This window comes from Oryctolagus cuniculus, chromosome 12 (assembly GCF_051225735.1).
Source record: "Oryctolagus cuniculus isolate XC-2025 breed Fujian yellow rabbit chromosome 12, ASM5122573v1, whole genome shotgun sequence".
NCBI classification, from domain to species: domain Eukaryota; kingdom Metazoa; phylum Chordata; class Mammalia; order Lagomorpha; family Leporidae; genus Oryctolagus; species Oryctolagus cuniculus.
In genome coordinates, this window is record NC_142878.1 from 110766196 (window position 1) to 110784133 (window position 17938).

A 17938-nucleotide genomic window follows, 5' to 3' on the forward strand; every position below is an offset into this window, starting at 1 on the left:
TTAGACAGGGAGAAACAGAGAGAGAGATCTTCCATTGGCTGGTTCATCTCTCTAAATGTCTGCTACAGCCAGGGCTGATCCAGGTTGAAGCCAGGAGCCAGGGGCTCCATCCAGGTCTCCCACATGCGTGGCAAGGACCCAGGCACTTGGGCCATCTCCCACTGCCTTCCCAGGCTCATTAGCAGGGAGCTGGGCAGGAAGTGGAGCAGCTCAGACTCAAACCAGTGTCCACATGGGATGCTGGCATTGCAGGCAGTGACTTAACCCTCTGCGCCATGACACTGGCCCCCAATTATTTAAAGCAGACCAGCGCTGTGAGCACCTGACCAGCTCTTTCAGGTCCAGAGTTTGCCATGTTTTGCCACCTGCCACCAAAGACCAGTCTCATGCACACACGAGCATTTTAACACCAAGAGTGATTTTCTGTTCTACCTCTTGAATTCTGCTGCCAGTGTCCCAGAGCAGGAGCGTTCTTCCTTCTCGTCAGTGAACACACGGCCCCGTGGCTGCAGCAGCCAACACAGGCAGTGTGTCACTTTGCTTCTGGAAGGTCTGTGACTCTGGGAGGTCAGTGCCTGCAGGCCCACCCTAGTGGGGGCAGTGCGGCCCTGCCACCGGGGCCGGGAGCCAGCGACCCCCACGGCCACACACACCAGACGTGTTCACAGCTCCAGGTGCCACGCCCACATTCTGCATCCATGGCAATCACACAGTTCCCATGAGAGGAAAATGCATCTCATTTTCCTAAGCGAGGCTGGGCTGCTGCACTCCACAGGCACTGGAAGCTGCGTTGAGCTGACGTAGGGCCAGGGACTTCGCTCAGCCCTTGAAGTATTTGCCTGGCGAAAAGAAGCCCAAGTGGCATGTACATCCCCTGAAGTCCGAGGTGAGGACCCAGGCCCCCGACACGGGCAAAGTGCCGCCCACCCCTCGCCTGAAGTCGGAGGTGAGGACCCAGGTGAGGACACGGGCAGCTCCGCCTGTCTGTGTTGCCTGTTCTTCAGCCTGGCACTCGGGTTGATAACTTACGTTATCTCTGATTTGGAAGCACTCAGAGTACGTGAAACCACAAGTGTCAGTGTTACAGGAAAAGTGATTTTCAGTCACCAGGAAAAATCTTCACAGTCACTGAGCTCCTGTGTACTCTGTCTCCCCTCCCCCGCTACAGACTCAGGAAATTCACAGTCACTGAGCTGTGTACCCCCCCCACAGACTCAGGAAATTCACAGTCACTGAGCTCCTGTGTACCCCCCCCCCACAGACTCAGGAAATTCACAGTCACTGAGCTGTGTACCCCCCCCACAGACTCAGGGAATTCAGTCACTGAGCTGTGTACCCCCCCCACAGACTCAGGGAATTCAGTCACTGAGCTGTGTACCCCCCCACAGACTCAGGAAATTCACAGTCACTGAGCTCCTGTGTACCCCCCCCCACAGACTCAGGAAATTCACAGTCACTGAGCTCCTGTGTACCCCCCTCCCCGCTACAGACTCAGGAAATTCACAGTCACTGGGCTCCTGTGTACCCCCCCCTACAGACTCAGGAAATTCACAGTCACTGAGCTCCTGTGTACCCCCCCCACAGACTCAGGAAATTCACAGTCACTGAGCTCCTGTGTACCCCCCCCACAGACTCAGGAAATTCACAGTCACTGAGCTCCTGTGTACCCCCCCCTACAGACTCAGGAAATTCACAGTCACTGAGCTCCTGTGTACCACCCCACAGACTCAGGAAATTCAGTCACTGAGCTCCTGTGTACCCCCCCCCCTACAGACTCAGGAAATTCACAGTCACTGAGCTCCTGTGTACCCCCCCCTACAGACTCAGGAAATTCACAGTCACTGAGCTGTGTACCCCCCCCCCCACAGACTCAGGAAATTCACAGTCACTGAGCTCCTGTGTACCCCCCCTACAGACTCAGGAAATTCACAGTCACTGAGCTGTGTACCCCCCCCCCACAGACTCAGGAAATTCACAGTCACTGAGCTCCTGTGTCCCCCCCTCCCCCCCCTTACAGACTCAGGAAATTCACAGTCGCGGTGCTGGTCCTCCCAGCGTGGCTGCGTGTTTTGCTCAGCCAGTGTTTGCCTCCATGATGCCCAAGGCTCAGAAATGGGTTGAGTGCTCAGTCTTTGCACACTTTCCCCTCGAGTTTTCTTTCTTTTTTTTTTAAACTTTCAAATCCTAAACACTTTCAGAGACTTTTTAAATACATTTTGAAAGTGAGGCATCTCTTTCCTTAAAACTTTGATTTATTTGTTTGAGAGAGAGAGGGTGCTCCCTTCTGCTGACCGACTCTCCAAACACCCACAATGGCCAGGCCAAAGCCAGGAGCCCAGGCAGGGGCCAATCACTTGATCTGTCGTGGCTGCCTCCCAGAGTGAGCATTATCAGGAAGCTGGAGTCAGGAGCCAGGGCTGGGGATTGAGCTCTGATACAGGACACAGGTGGTATCTTAGCCTCCTTTATAGCAGCCCTCCTGTCACTACCCTGTGGGGGCGAATTTGCGAGGGTTTGCTTAGCCGTCAGCCTGGGGCTTAAGCAATAAACAAATGTATGAGCCATATTTTCCAAAATCTTTCTAGGATTCTGCTTCATGCAATTTTTAACGATTCCTCTTTGAGTTGAAGTTGAATTTTGAGGTAGAACTTTCAGTTTTATAAAACATAGTTACTTCCACAAGTTTGTGGAATGCAGTTAAAAGATGGGTTTATGTTGGTGCAAAAAAATTTTTAAGCTGTATTTATTAATGTGAAGGGCAGAATGACAGGGAGGCGGTGGAGAGAGAGAGAGAGAAAGAGAGAGCGCGAGATCTCCCATCTCCTGGTTCACTCCCCCGATGGCCACAACAGCCTGGGCTAAAGGAACCCCGAGCTCCAGCCAGGTCTCCCACATGGTGGCAGTGGCCCTGGCGCTTGGGGCCTCCTCACTGCTCCCCCATGTGCATTAGCAGGGGGCTGGATTAGAAGTGACAGCCAGGACTCCACTCTGATAAGGATCCCCGCAGTGCTGCAAACAATGGCTTAACCGCTGCACTGCAACTCTGGCCCCCAAAAAGCTAAAAAAAAAAAAAAAAGACAGGTTTAGGGGAAGATGTCGTGGAGCGACAGGTTAAGCTGCCGCTTGCGACACCTCCACCCCGTGTCACAGTGCCAGCTCCTCTGCCTCCATCCCATGTCACAGTCCCAGCTCCTCTGCTTCCATCCGTGTCACAGTGCCAGCTCCCCCACCCCGTGTCACAGTGCCAGCTCCTCTGCCTCCATCTGTGTCACAGTGCCAGCTCCTCTGCCTCCATCCGTGTCACAGTCCCAGCTCCTCTGCCTCCATCCGTGTCACAGTCCCAGCTCCTCTGCCCCCATCCCGTGTCACAGTCCCAGCTCCTCTGCCCCCATCCCGTGCCACAGTCCCAGCTCCTCTGCCCCCACCCTGTGTCACAGTCCCAGCTCCTCTGCCCCACCCCGTGTCACAGTCCCAGCTCCTCTGCCCCCACCCGTGTCACAGTGCCAGCTCCTCTGCCCCCACCCCGTGTCACAGTCCCAGCTCCTCTGCCCCCACCCCGTATCACAGTCCCAGCTCCTCTGCCTCCACCCCGTGTCACAGTGCCAGCTCCTCTGCCCCCACCCCGTGTCACAGTGCCAGCTCCTCTGCCTCCATCCGTGTCACAGTGCCAGCTCCTCTGCCTCCATCCGTGTCACAGTGCCAGCTCCTCTGCCCCCACCCCGTGTCACAGTCCCAGCTCCTCTGCCCCCATCCCGTGTCACAGTCCCAGCTCCTCTGCCCCCACCCCGTGTCACAGTCCCAGCTCCTCTGCCCTCCCCACCCCGTATCACAGTCCCAGCTCCTCTGCCCCCCCTGCTTCCTGCTAATGCCTCCTGAGAGGCAGCAGGCGCTGGCTCCTGTACCGGCCCTGCCACCTACGCAGGAGACCTCGCAGGAGTTGGGGCTGCTGGCTTCAGCCTAGCCCAGCCCCAACCACTGGGGACATTTGGGGAGCGAACCAGTAGATGAAAGACCTCTCTCACTCGTATTCTCTCTGTTGCTCTGCCTTTCATGTAATTGAAAAATAAACATTTAAAAAGATAAGTTTATTTTGATACAAAAAAGTTTGATACCCACATAACAGTTTTTTCATAATCTGCATTTTTTCAAGAACTTTTTAAAACATTTATTTATTTATTTGAAAGACAGTGTTTCACTCGCCAAGTGCTTGCAATAGCCAGGGCTGGGCCAGCCTGGAGCCAGGTCCCCAGCCCACTATCCAGGTCTCCCACGTGCGTGACAGGGACCCATTCACTTGACTCATCCCTGCTGCCTCCCAGAGTTTGCATTTTCAGGGAGCTGGATTGAGAGGACAGAGTCGAACCCAGGCACTTCCGTGGGGGGTGCAGCCATCTTAACTGGTGTCTTAGTGGCCTGGCCAAGGGGCCAGTGCTGTGGTGTAGCAGGTAAAGCCGCCACCTGCGGGCCAGCATCCCATAGGGGCGCTGGCTTGAGTCCTGGCTGCTCCATTTTCCAATCCAGCTCCCTGCTGATAGCCTGGGAAAAGCAACAGAAGATGGCCAAGTGCTTGGGCCCCTGCTGCCCATGTAGGAGACCCGGATGAAGCTGCTGGCTCCTGGCTTCAGCCTGACTCAGCCCTGGCCGTTGCAGCTACCTGGGGAGTGAACCAGCAGGTGAAAGATTGTCTCTGTCTCTCTTTCTCTCTCTCCCTGTCTCTGTCTCCTCCTCTCTCTCTGCAACTCCGACTTTCAAATAAATAAACGAATCTTGAATAAAAAGGAAAAATGGGCTGGCCAAATGCCCACCACTCCCTGAACCTCCTGGAGACGCCTCATTGAGCTGCGTTTTGCTGATTCACTCATCTCTCCGTGGACATTTGAGTGTTTCCACCTTATCGTGGGAGCTGCTGTGAACATGGCGCACGAACCTCTCTGTAAGACCCTGCTTTCCCAGGCACAGGAGACACACTCCGCAGATCTGCCTCACGTGGGGAATCTTAGAAAGTGCGACTCGGAGAAGCAGAGGGTAGTTTGATGGCTAACAAGCTGTGGGGAGCAGGAACAGGAAAGGGGAGATGTGGGTGAAAAACACAACATTTCAGTTAAACAGGAGGGCTATCTTCCAGTGACCTACTCTACAGCATGGCGACCATGGTTGTTAATAATGTATTCTACATTTCATTTTTATTTATTTATTTATTTATTTATTTATTTATTTTGACAGGCAGAGTGGACAGTGAGAGAGAGAGACAGAGAAAGGTCTTCCTTTGCCGTTGTGGAATGCAGTTAAAAGATGGGTTTATGTTGGTGCAAAAAAATTTTTTAATCTGTATTTATTAATGTGAAAGGCAGAATGACAGGGAGGAGGTGGAGAGAGAGAGAGAGAAAGAGAAAGTGCGAGATCTTCCATCTCCTGGTTCACTCCCCCGATGGCCACAACAGCCTGGGCGGCCAGCGCACCGCACTGATCCGAAGGCAGGAACCAGGTACTTATCCTGGTCTCCCATGTGGGTGCAGGGCCCAAGCACTTGGGCCATCCTCCACTGAACTCCTGGGCCACAGCAGAGAGCTGGCCTGGAAGAGGGGCAACTGGGACAGAATCCGGCGCCCCGACTGGGACTAGAACCCGGTGTGCCGGCGCCGCAAGGCGGAGGATTAGCCTAGTGAGCCGCGGCGCCGGCTGTATTCTACATTTCAAAACTGGCGCAGTGGTTAAGGCACTGTTTGGGATACCTGCATCCCATGGTAGAGTGCTTGGGTTCGAATCCAAACTCTGCTTCTGATTCCAGCTTCCTGCACATGTTGACCTTAGGAGGCAGCATATAATGGCCCAAGTACTTGGATCCCTGCCACCCGCACGGGAGACCCAGATGGAGTTCTCAGCTCCTGCTTTCAGCCTGGCCCAACCTCAGCTGTTGTGGGCATTTAGGGAGCAAATGAATGGATGGAAGGACTCTCTGTGTGTGCCTTTCAAATACATAAATAAATAATGGAATTTCTTTCTTTCATAAAAAAATCTTAAGTAGGCGAGATGATGGCCACATTAACAATCCTAACTCAATCACCTCATAACATAACTGAATCATTGCTCAATATATACATATATATAAATAATACATCAAAATGTCAAACATTAGGGGCTGGCATTGTGGCATAGCAGATGAAGTTATGTGCTGAGCTGGCATCCCATATGGGGGCCAGTTCCAGTCCCGGCTGCTCCACTTGCCATCCAGCTTCCTGCTGATGCACCTGGGAAAGCAGTAGAAGATGGCTCAAGTCCTTGGGCCCCCTGCACCCATGTGGGAGACCTGGAAGAAGCTTCTGGCTTCTGGCTTCTGCCTGGCCCAACCCAGCCATTGTGGCCATTTGGGGAATGAACCAGTAGATGGAAGACCTCTCTCTCTCTCTCTCTCTGAGTCTCCCTCTCTATAATTCCACTTTTCAAATAAATAAACAAATCTTTAAAAATCACACAGTATATACTACAAAGATGTAACATTGTCAATTAAAAAAATAAAATTTTAAGGTACTACCCCCACTTTTTTTTTGACAGGCAGAGTGGACAGTGAGAGAGAGAGAGACAGAGACAAAGGTCTTCCTTTGCCATTGGTTCACCCTCCAATGGCCGCCGCGGCCAGCGTGCTGCGGCCGGCGCACCGCACTGATCCGATGGCAGGAGCCAGGTGCTTCTCCTGGTCTCCCATGGGGTACAGGGCCCAAGGACTTGGGCCATCCTCCACTGTACTCCCTGGCCACAGCAGAGAGCTGGCCTGGAAGAGGGGCAACTGGGACAGAATCCGGCGCCCCGACCGGGACTAGAACCCGGTGTGCCGGAGCCGCAAGGCGGAGGATTAGCCTAGCGAGCCGCGGCGCCGGCCCATCCCCGACATTTTCAATGCTTTGCATTATATACCCAGAAACATTATTGCTGGATCATTTGGTAATTCCAGATTAATTTTTATGCTTATTTATTTTTCATCTACCTGAAAGGCAGAGCAAGAGAGAGAGAGAGAGAGAGAGAGAGAGAGAGAGAGGCCAGTGCTGTGGCGCAGCAGGTTAATGCCTTCGTCTGAAGTGCCAGCATTCCATATGAGCACCGGTTCGAGTCCCAGCTGCTCCATTTCCGATCCAGCTCTCTGCTATGGCCTGGGAAAGCAGTAGAAGATGGCCCAAGTCCTTGGGCCCCTGCACCTGCTTGGAGACCTGGAAGAAGCTCCTGGCTCCTGGCTTCGGATCAGCACAGCTCCGGCCGTTGTGGCCATTTAGGGAGTGAACCATCAGATGGAAGACCTTTCTCTCTCTCTGCCCCTCCTCTCTGTATAACTCTGACTTTCAAATAAATAAATAAATCTTAAAAAAAGGTCTGTTTTTAAAAAATAAGAAAAAAAGAAAGAGAGGGAGAGAGAGAAATCTTCTACCTTCTGGTTCACTCCCCAAATGCCCACAACAGCCTGTCTCGGACCTAGCTGAAACCCAGAGCCTGGAACTCCACTGGGTCTCCCACATGGGTGGCAGAGGCCCAAGCACTTGTGTCGTCTTCTGCTGCCTCCCCATGTGTATCAGCAGGGAGCTGGACTGAAAGCAGAGCAGGCAGGATTCAAACCAGTGCTCTGATACGGGATGTGGGTATCCCATGCAAGGACTTCACCTGCTGTACCACAATGCCTGCCCCCATTCTTAATTTTTAAAAATGTGTATTTATTTGTATTTATTCTGAAGAGATATAGAAAGAGAGACTGGCTCACTCTTCAAGTGCCAACCACAGCCAGAGCTAGGCCAGGCTACAATAGGGACCCTGGCACTCCATCCGGTCTCCCAGTGGCAGGGACCCCACTTCTTGAGCCATCACCTGCTGCCTCCCAGGGTGCGCCTTAACAGATGGCTAGAATCAGAAGTGGAGGTGGGGCTCAAAGCCGGGCACTCCGACGTGGGGTGTGGCATCTTAACTACTACGCCAAGTGCCCACCCTCTGCTTTGAGGGACCGCCGTGCCGTCTGCCGTGGTGGCCACACCATCCACACTCCCCTGAGCGGTGCGCACAGGGCTCCAGTTGCTCCGCGGCCTCATCAGCCCTGTCGGGGGGCCTGAGGTGGCGCCTCCTGGTTCTGCTTGGCGTTTCCCTGGTGACTGGCAACTCCGAGCATCTTTGCGTTCGCTCACTGCCTGTCTGTGTTTCCTCCCTGAAGAAACGTCTGTTCAGGTCCTTTGCCCTGTGTCGGTCAGTTTTTGTTGATGCTGTTTGTTGAGTTGCAGGAGTCCTTCACAGCATCCGATACGGGCCCCTTATCAGGTTGTGCGCAAATGCACTCTCTGCTCCCATCCGCCCTCTCTCCATAACTGATAGTGTTCTTGGACGCACAGAAGCTTTCTGGTTTAATGTGGTCCAATTTCATCTATTCTTTTGCTACCTGCACTTCTCACGTCGTATCCCAGAAACTATGGCCAAATCCAACGTTTTCTTCTGCTAAGAGCTCTGCGGTATTAGCTCTTACATTTAGAACTCATCCATTTTCCGTTGATTTGGGGGTAAAAGGAGGCCCTAACCTCATTCCTTTGCATGTGGAAATCCAGGTTTTCTCACCCAGTTTATTGAAGACATTGTCCTTTCCCCCGTCGAATGGTCTTCGCACCCTGGCCAGAAAGTGTTTGACCACGTTGGAGGGCGTCCATGTCGCCTTTGTGTCATTGGTCTATCCATCTGCCTTTCCAGGTTGTGCCAGTTCCAAGTTGTGGTTATTGTTGTTTTATAAGTTTTGAAGCTAAAGAGTTCTTCTTTTTCCTAAAAAAAAAAAAAAAAAAAAAAATGGGGAGGAGTCTAGTCAGGATCCACTGAGATTCCACGTACATTTTAGGGTGGAATTTTCTGTCTCTGCAGAGTATCACCGAAACTTCGATAGGGATGATAGAGTTGCTGTAAATCTGCAGCTCACTTTTATTTTTATTTTTTGACAGGCAGAGTGGACAGTGAGAGAGAGAGATAGAGAGAAAGGTCTTCGTTTTTCTGTTGGTTCACCAACAAATGGCTGCCACGGCCGGTGCACTGCAGCCAGCATGCTGCGCCAATCCCAAGCCAGGAGCCAGGTGCTTCCTCCTGGTCTCCCATGGGGTGCAGGGCCCAAGCACTTGGGCCATCCTCCACTGCACTCCCTGGCCACAGCAGAGAGCTGGCCTGGAAGAGGGGCAACCGGGACAGAACCGGCACCCCAACCAGGACTAGAACCCGGGGTGCCGGCGCCACAGGCGGAGGATTAGCCTAGTGAGCTGCAGCGCTGGCCTGTAACTCACTTTTGATTGTAAGGACATAGGATGTCTTTTTCCATTTATTTGTGTCTTTTTTAATTTCTTTCCACACCATTTTGTAGCTTTCAGTGTGCAAGTTTGTCACTTCTTTGGTTAAGCTTTTATTCTTTTGTGTGCTATTGTAAATAGAATTTTTACTTAATTTTCCTTTCAGATTGCTCATTGTTAGTATACAGAAAGGTGTCTTGTTTTTTGAGCACTGACTTTTGAAATTTTTAAATTTATTTTCATTTTACTTGAAAGAGAGACAGAGAGACAGAGGGGCCGGCGATGTGGCATAGCAGGTAAAGCCACTGCTTGTAGTGCTGGCATCCCATATGGGCACCAGTTCGAGTCCCAGCTGCTCCTCTTCTGATCCGGCCCTCTGCTGTGGCCTGGGAAAGCAGTAGAAGATGGCCGAAGTCCTCGGGCCCCTGCACCCACGTGGGAGACCCAGAAGAAGCTCTTGGCTTCGGATCGGCACAGCTGTGGCTGATGCGGACATTTAGGGAGTGAACCAGTGGATGGAAGACCTCTCTCTCTGCCTTTCCTTCTCTCTCTGTATAACTCTGACTTTCAAATAAAGTTGGCCACAGGGACGCGCAGTGAACACTGTGGGCGCTCAGCTCCTCATGGACGGATGCTGCCGTGCCGGTGCCTCCCGGCCCAGGAAGGCTGACCACCTCATGTGGATGCCCCCGTCTCCCTAGGGAACCTGTCCCGTTAGCATCCCTAATGGGATGTTCTTCTTCAGACATTTTGACTTGCCTCTGTGGGCATCCTTTTCTTACCAACCTGGTGGGGTTTGCCCTAGAGGAGGCTGAATTGTCTGCGCTATGGACCACCACCGTCTCACAGAATCTTCAGGGTGATGGATTTGGAGATCTCTCCCAGGGCCCCAGCTTGTCCTTCTCTTTGACCGGGTTTCTTGGGAAACTTCTTCCACCGCATCTGGGTCACCTGAGACCCAGCATCACTGTGACCCAGCCCATCCTCCCATCACACACCGACAAGGTCCCTGCAGAGTGGCAAAAACAAGGCCAGGTTCACGGCCATCGCCAGCAAACAGGCAGCACAGAGCCAGCCCATCATGGGCGTTCATCTGATCTTCAAAATTCCCCACCTCCCAGGAGTCTACAACCCTGGGGCCGGTGCCCTTGACATGCTTTGAGAGATTCTTGACTCAGGACCTTCTGCCCGAGAATTCTACGAGCCATGCATGAGCCTGAGCTGACTTCCATCGGCAGAAAAGAGCCGTGGGAGGAAGAGCAGGTGGAGGACAGACACCGCCATCCGTGCCGACCTGCCCTAGCCTGCCATCTCACTCTTCCTGCTTGGGGCTGCCAGGGCTGGGCGCCATCACACCTTGCAGGGCTTCCCTGTAACTCGGGGCACCGTGAGGTCCCCTCTGGTCCTCTCCAGTCCCTGTGGGCACACTGATGAGTCTGTATGTGACTCACGGCTGGAGCCCGACTTCCAGACTGGATGAGGCCTACCAGCGTCAAGGCAAAGCCAGCAGCAGCTCGCTGGTCAAGTCAGGAAAGCGCCTTCCCGTTTTCTCAGGTTCCTAAACAAGTGATGTCAGGGCCCTCCTCACACACTGCCTGGCGCGCTGCCCTCTGCATCCCAGGGCACAGGGCTTCCCTGGGCTGCTCTCTAGGCAGAGCGGGGGGGGGGCTCCAGCCCCGCCCCTCTCTGTCTTCAACAGGAGCCATTCTGCTTTGCTCTCAGCATGGGAGCCGCATCCTAAGGCTTGTGTTAGAGCAGCGTGTGCCACCACTTGCTCACAAGGTTGGGAAGCCAGCCATGTGTCACAGCAGGGCCGAGAGAGGCTCAGGAGAACACCACCTCCAGGCTTGTGCTCATCCCACACCCGGCTGGCCCCTTCTTGGGGCTGCTGGGCTCTCCGGACAGAGGCAGAAACACCAGCCACCCGCTCCCTCGAACTGCAGCTCTGCCCCCACACAGACCTAGCATGCAGACGGATCAGATCCACACCCCCCACCCGGGGCGGCACAGCCTGAACCCCACCCTGCCTGATGATGTGGGCACACACACAGCCTTGTGGGGAATCCCTCCACTGCTAACTCTGTCGCCTGTCCAAGGCATGGGGGATGGGTGTGCTCTGAAGCAGGGTCCCGCCCACCCCCTCCCCCAAGGAGCAGCACCCCCTGGGAGGTCAAGCCCCAGCCGGGATGCAGAGAGAACCCTGGTGCAGAGCGGCGCTCCTAAGGCCGCCTTGCTGGGCTGGCTGTGGCCCCGGCTCCCAGCCCAGCTCTCGTGCAGTCTGCAGGGACACCGGCCTCGATGCAGCTCCCTGCTGTAGACCTGAGCACTCTTGTCAGGTGGCCACGCAGGGCTGCAGGCGGAACCTGTTCCCCCTGGCATGAACCCTTAGGCAGGAGGATGGGGGAAGTCCGGGAGGAAGCAACACAGGGCAGGACGTTGGGGAGGGGAGGGGCAGAGGAGCTGGGGGTGAGGAGTCAGGGGCTCAGCCAGTGGAGTGGGGGAACTGCTGACTGTTGGAGGCTCGGAGCCCGAGCTTCCTGACTCCCTGTGCCCTCGGGAGAGGCGTCCGCGGTGGCTTTGCTGCGGCAGGGGGCACTCACCAGCCGGCTGTTCCATGTCTGCGAGAGGCAGGAGGATGGGAGGACTGTTCTGGGTTTTTGTTTGTTTGTTGATGGTTATTTTCATCTACTGGAGTGACAGTGCACGAGAAAGAGAGATCTTCCACCCACTGGTTCACTGTCCAAATGGCCCCAACTGCCAGGGGCTGGGCCAGGCTGAAGTCAGAGCCAGGAGCCCCATCCAGGTTTCCCATGGGGGCGGAGGGGCTCAAGTCCTCGGGCCGTCTTCCACCTGGATGCACGGGAGCAGGAAGCTGGACGGGAGGCAGAGCAGGGGGACTGCATCGGGCATCCCAGGCAGCAGCTTAGCGCTCAGCACCGTGAGGCTCATCCTGGACTTTCTTTTTTAAACTCCACCTGAGCCGGGAGGGTGCTGTCTATCTGGTGCCTCCAGGCTGAGCACCAAGTCCTGCTCTAAGCACCTGCTCCCTTAATGGCCCTGAGAGCATGGGAAAGAGCTTCCGCAGACCCTGAGAACAGAAGGCACCCCACCCCGGGGTGGCAGGCCCCTTCCAGAGCTCCCCTCTGGCTACTCTGGGGCAGCTGGGCAGGCTTTGGGGCTGCCCTGAGTCCTGGCTCTGTCCCCCAGAGGACCGAAAGCTGTTCGTGGGGATGCTGGGCAAGCAGCAGGGCGAGGAGGACGTCAGGCGCCTGTTCCAGCCCTTCGGCCACATCGAAGAGTGCACCGTCCTGCGGAGCCCGGACGGCACCAGCAAAGGTGACCCGTGCTGACCCCGTCACGCTGGGCCGCTTGACTCTGGCCCCTGTGGCCTGAGCCGCGACCCCTCTGTCCCGCTCCCCAGGCTGTGCCTTCGTGAAGTTCGGGAGCCAAGGGGAAGCGCAGGCGGCCATCCAGGGCCTGCACGGCAGCCGGACCATGGCGGTGAGGGCGGGGCCAAGGGTCAGGCCATGGCGGTGAGGGCGGGGCCAAGGGTCAGGCCGCGGGGGTGGGGCTGGGGGGGTGGGCAGTGGGCCCCGCGCTCACCGCCACCTCCCCACCTGCCCAGGGTGCCTCTTCCAGCCTGGTAGTGAAGCTGGCGGACACGGACCGCGAGCGCGCGCTGCGGCGTATGCAGCAGATGGCCGGGCAGCTGGGTGCCCTGCACGCCGCACCCCTGCCGCTCGGGGCCTGCGGTGCCTACACCACGGCGGTGGGTGCTGCCAGCCGGGTTGGGGGCGGGGGCCGGGGCCCCCTTCTGGGCCCTCCACGCCCAACCTTCTTCTTTCCCAAAGATCCTGCAGCACCAGGCGGCCCTGCTGGCGGCGGCCCAGGGCCCGGGCCTAGGCCCGGTGGCCGCGGTGGCGGCCCAGATGCAGCACGTGGCAGCCTTCAGCCTGGTGGCCGCGCCGCTGCTGCCCGCGGCAGGTAGGGCGGGGCGGGGCGGGGCGGGGGCGGGTTGGTGGATACTGCGCCGCGCCGCCGGGGCAGGAGGCCAGGGCGGTGGCCTGACCCTCCGGCCCCTCCTGCCGCCAGCCGCCAGCTCGCCGCCGGGCGGTGGTCCTGGCCCGCTCGCTGGTCTTCCAGCGCCCATTGGGGTCAATGGATTCGGCCCCCTAAGCCCCGCGACGAACGGGCAGCCAGGCTCCGATGCGCTCTACAGTAACGGACTCTCCCCTTACCCAGGTGGGCGCCCCCGCCGAGGGGTGGGGGGAACCAGGGCCCCGCCTCGCCGGGAAGGGGCCGCACCCCCTGTGCCTCACCGGGGCCTCGCGCGCTCTCTCTCCAGCCCCGAGCCCCGGCGCGGACCCCGTGCAGCAGGCCTACGCCGGGATGCACCACTACGCAGGTTCCGCTGCGCGTGGCCGGGGTGGCGAGGGGGCTGTGCGGGACGGACTCTGCTCCAAGGAGCAGCCTTTCCCTTCCCGCCCCCGGGGCGAGGGTTAGGGCGGATGGGGCTGGCCTGGCCCGAGGTGGCCGGCCGGGCAGCTGGGGCCTAGCGCGGGCGTGGCCTCTGTCCCCAGCAGCCTATCCGTCGTCCTGCGCCGCGGTGAGCACCGCCCTGCAGCAGCCTACAGCCCTGCCCCAGCAGCAAAGAGAAGGTGAGGGGCGGGGCTGGAGAGCAGGGCCGCTGGGGCTGGACCCAGCGTCGGCCCTGAACCAGCCCGCGGCTGTCCCTGCAGGCCCCGAAGGCTGTAACCTCTTCATCTATCACCTGCCTCAGGAGTTTGGTGACGCAGAGCTCATCCAGACCTTCCTGCCCTTCGGAGCGGTCGTCTCTGCCAAAGTCTTTGTGGACCGAGCCACCAACCAGAGCAAGTGTTTCGGTGAGCGCTCCCTTGCTCCGCGAGAGCAAGTCTCCCTGGGGGCAGGTTCACCTGGCCAGGGCCAGGCAGCGGACCAGAGACCCCTCCGCCGGCAGCTGCAGTTCTGAGGAGCAGATGGGAGCTGTGGGGGAGGCGGCCTGCTGGCGCCAGGCAAGCACCTGGCTGACGCCCGGCCCTCCCCGGCTGCTCCTTCCTTCCAGAACCATGCCTTTAGGAAGCGTGGCCCGTCTGCCCATGTAAGAGTGTGTGTGTATGTATGGTTGTGTCTGTGAGTGTGTTGGGGGGTCTCTGTGTGTCAGTGAGTCTGTGTAAGTGTGCATTTGCGTGTGGTTGTGTCTGTGAGTGGATCTGTGTGAGCGTGTATGTATGATTGTGTCTGTGTGTGTGATAGTGTCTGTGTGTGTGTGAGTGGGTCCGTGTGTGTATTTGTGATGTGTCTGTGACTGTGCACAGATGACGGAAGCTCTTGGGCTCAGTGGAGCTGGCCTGAGTGGCTGGGAGAAGAGGGGCTCGTCTGAGAAGGTGCCCTGCCAGGTGGAGCTCCTGGCTCAGGCCTCTGCCGGCATCCCCAGGGTTCGTGAGTTTCGACAACCCGGCCAGCGCCCAGACCGCCATCCAGGCCATGAACGGCTTCCAGATCGGCATGAAGAGGCTCAAGGTGCAGCTGAAGAGGCCCAAGGACGCCAGCCGGCCTTACTGACCTCGCCGCCCCGCCCAGAGAGGTACGGCCCAGCGCGGCCAGCCGGGACGGGGTGGCGAGGCCCTCCTGGCTGGGTGGCCCTTTTGGCTCTTCTGAGAAGGGCGAGGACAGAGGGGGGACCACGGGTGGTTGGAAGGGTCTGAGAGGCCAAGTCTGGACTTCATCCCAAGAGTGGCCGAGAACCATGGAGCAGTTTAAGCAAAGGGGGAATGGACACAGGGGCTGAGATGAGGGTGGTGCGCGCGGATGTGGGGGAGAGAAGCAGGTGCGCTGGGGAAGCCGGATGAGCACTGGCCGCAGGGGCCGGGCAGGGATGACAAGCTTGAGGCTTCTGGCAGGGCTGTGGGTCCAAGGAGGCCATTGCGACGTCAGGTCCCCACGGCCCTGCCTGCTTGGAGCTGCCCACGCCGGGGTGTTCCGCCCAGGACCCAGGGTCTGGCTTCACGGGACAGGGCCATTGCCTTGGCCTTGCTTCTACTTGGGGAGAGAGGTCCAGCCGCCTCCAGGGTGTGCCTTCCCCTCCAGGGTGATTTTCGCTTTTCTTCCCTCCTGCTGTCCTTACCAATTAATACCCAAAGACAGAAACGGAAGAGTGAGAGGAAAGGAAGGAAACGCACGCCGATGCGGGAGCCGCCCTTCCCGGACGAGCAGCTGCGGGCAGAAGCGGATCGACTGCGGCTGGGGCCCCGCCCAGGCCCGTTTCCGACCGTGGGTTGCTGTGCGCAGGGTGTAGCGGCCAGGCTGTCCCGGCACCGGGCCGGCAGCGGACTGACTGGGAGCCAGCAGAGGCCGTGGGGGTGCCGAGGGCTTCTCTGCGAGGGAAGCCCAGACTTAATTCTCTCAAAACCATATCATTCCTTAGAGTTTAGGGACCAAAGGACTATTGCTTTTTTTTTTCTAAGAAAAAAATTATATATATATTAAAAAAAACACACACAAGAGAAACAAGAAAGACACTATAGCGTCTCATAAAAGCTGCCTTTAAGTATCCCTAGGAGACAGGGTGAAGCCCCCTGAGCCGGCCCAGGCAGAGGGAGGCTGGGAAGGGTGCTCCGTGTGGCATCCCTCCCTTTAAATATAAGCTAGCCCCTGGGGCTCTAGGCTCAGATGCGCAGCAGGAGAGAGTTTGGGAAGCAGCAACCCTCCCCCTAGCCCCCCATTACCTCCCACCCCCGCTCCCAGCCTCCAAACTCAGAGGCCGCCTTGGAAGAGAACCCAGGAGGCACCATGAGAGGCAGCAGACGCAGCAGCAGCAGCAGCAGCAGCAAACTGCCTTGCCCTCCTGGCGGCCTGTCCTGCGCAGCCGCTGCTGGCCCAGGCGAGGAGGGGGAGTCTGGGCCCCACCCCCAGTGCACATGGACAAGAGGCCCTTCCTTTGGCTGAGCCCAGATACCTCCTGCTGCCCCTCCCCTGTGAGCCAGCCCCAGTGTCCCCTGGTCCCAGGCCACCTTCTGTCGCAGAGTTTGCCCACCTGTTAAAGTGGGTTCAGGCCGCAGCCACGGCCATGGGGGTGCCCCTGAGAAGGGGAGATTCCCAAAGGAGAAGCTGCAGGACAGGATCCTCTTTCCCCGGAGCCGGGAGGGACGCAGATGTTCGCCAAAATCCTGCTTCGTTCCTCTAACAAAGTACACCTTTCCTATGCAAGAGTGTCTCACTTGTGCTGCTCCAGGGCGCTTCCAGACGGTGGGCCGTGTTCAGCTTCGCAGTGGTGTGTGCTGTCTGTCGTCTTTGTCTGTCCGTTGTATACAGTGGGTGCCATATAAAGCTGGTCAGTGGAGGTGCTTGCTGCCTGCTTCTGTGAGATGGTTGGGCCGAGGACGGCTCCGAACGCCGTGGCTCACCTTGCCTTGGTGAGCTTCGCCTGGGCCTGCAGGGCCTTGCACACACTTCCCCTGCCCCCGAGTGTGGCGGCAGCCCAGATCAGGCCTCGGGTCACACGGTAGGGGCTGGGGTGGGCTTCGAGGGCTCTCCCTCGCGACAGTTGCTAAGAAAACCTGTTCCCACTTGTTCTGTCTTCGGCTCATTTTTGGCTGGAATGGGAATGAAAACTAACAGATCCAGCAATGCCGCAGCCAGGTAAGGCTCAAGGTACAACACAGAGTTTCCAACCGAGAGCAGAACCAGTGCTGGCCCAGAGGCTGTCCCCCGGACACGGATCCAGGGCTATAAACAGACACTCAGCCGGAGGCCCCAAGACCCCCAGCTCCAGGGGCTGGGGCCTAGACCCGTTTTGAGGAGAAAGGCTGGCCGGTGTGCAGTGGGCGTGGGGGTGGGACACAGGTGTGTGCCAGCATGCACAGTGGGCCCTGGTGCAGACCCCTTGTGGGGGGCGGTCAGAGGAGGGCTTCCTGAGGGGCAGTGAAGAGCAGACGGGCCTCTGAGGAGGAGGCGGGACATCTGGGCGTTCCGCTGTTGAGAACTTGCTTTTAGCGCCAAGAAGTGATCCTGACCATTTACTCCATGCCTGCGGTGTGCCATGAAACTGTCCATTCCTGCCTCTACCCCCAACTCATGGCTGAGTCACGCAAGACGTGCAACCAGCAGGGTTACACTTAAACTGTATCGCTCTGTCCTTCAGGGTGTGGGCTAAGGACCAGCAGCCCGTGAGACCCCAGAACCGTGGAGCGGGTTGGCATGGTCTCCCTTGGGACTGGCAAACTGTGGCCTGGGGACCGAAGCTGGCCTGTGTGTGACCTACAGACCAGGAATGGTTTTTCCATTTTTAAAGGGTGGTCATAAACGAAAGGAAATGAGACAGAGTCTGTATGGGAACCTCAGAGCACATCCCCTAGACAACACATTTGCTGACCCATAGCGAGATCACAGGAGACCTGAGAAATGTGTGATGAGCTCCGCCCAAGTGGTGTTTGTGTGTCTGTGTGTTCATGTGTTAGTATGAGGTTTTTCTGTTGGCAAGTGCCAGGAACCCAGCTTAAACAAGTGTAAGTCAATAGGAAACTTGGTTTACATCGCCAACAAATCAAGGATGGATGTGCCTTCAGGCATGGCTGGATCTGGGGGTTCAAATGGCGATGTCTCCATCTCTTGGCTCTGCTTCCTTCTCTGTG

General features: G+C 57.2%; 1 protein-coding gene across 11 annotated transcripts in view; it reads left to right on the top strand.

Annotated features, from left to right (window-relative positions):
* The window catches only part of CELF6 (CUGBP Elav-like family member 6), a 33932-nt gene extending 17285 nt beyond the window's left edge, over positions 1 to 16647 (top strand). For 2 of the 11 annotated variants that reach the window (XM_051821786.3, XM_089310925.1), the window contains 9 exons: positions 12495 to 12623; positions 12709 to 12788; positions 12913 to 13056; positions 13139 to 13271; positions 13380 to 13529; positions 13633 to 13692; positions 13868 to 14170; positions 14743 to 14892; positions 15449 to 16647. In XM_051821786.3, the coding sequence (XP_051677746.1) occupies positions 12495 to 12623; positions 12709 to 12788; positions 12913 to 13056; positions 13139 to 13271; positions 13380 to 13529; positions 13633 to 13692; positions 13868 to 14170; positions 14743 to 14870 (1127 nt within the window). In that variant the 3' untranslated portion in view covers positions 14871 to 14892; positions 15449 to 16647. Of the gene's footprint in view, positions 1 to 12494; positions 12624 to 12708; positions 12789 to 12912; positions 13057 to 13138; positions 13272 to 13379; positions 13530 to 13632; positions 13693 to 13867; positions 14171 to 14742; positions 14893 to 15448 lie in introns of those variants that run through there. The other 9 variants (XM_070054717.2, XM_051821789.3, XM_051821788.3 and 6 more) reach the window with 9 other exon arrangements.
* Positions 16648 to 17938: the final 1291 nt, after the last annotated feature.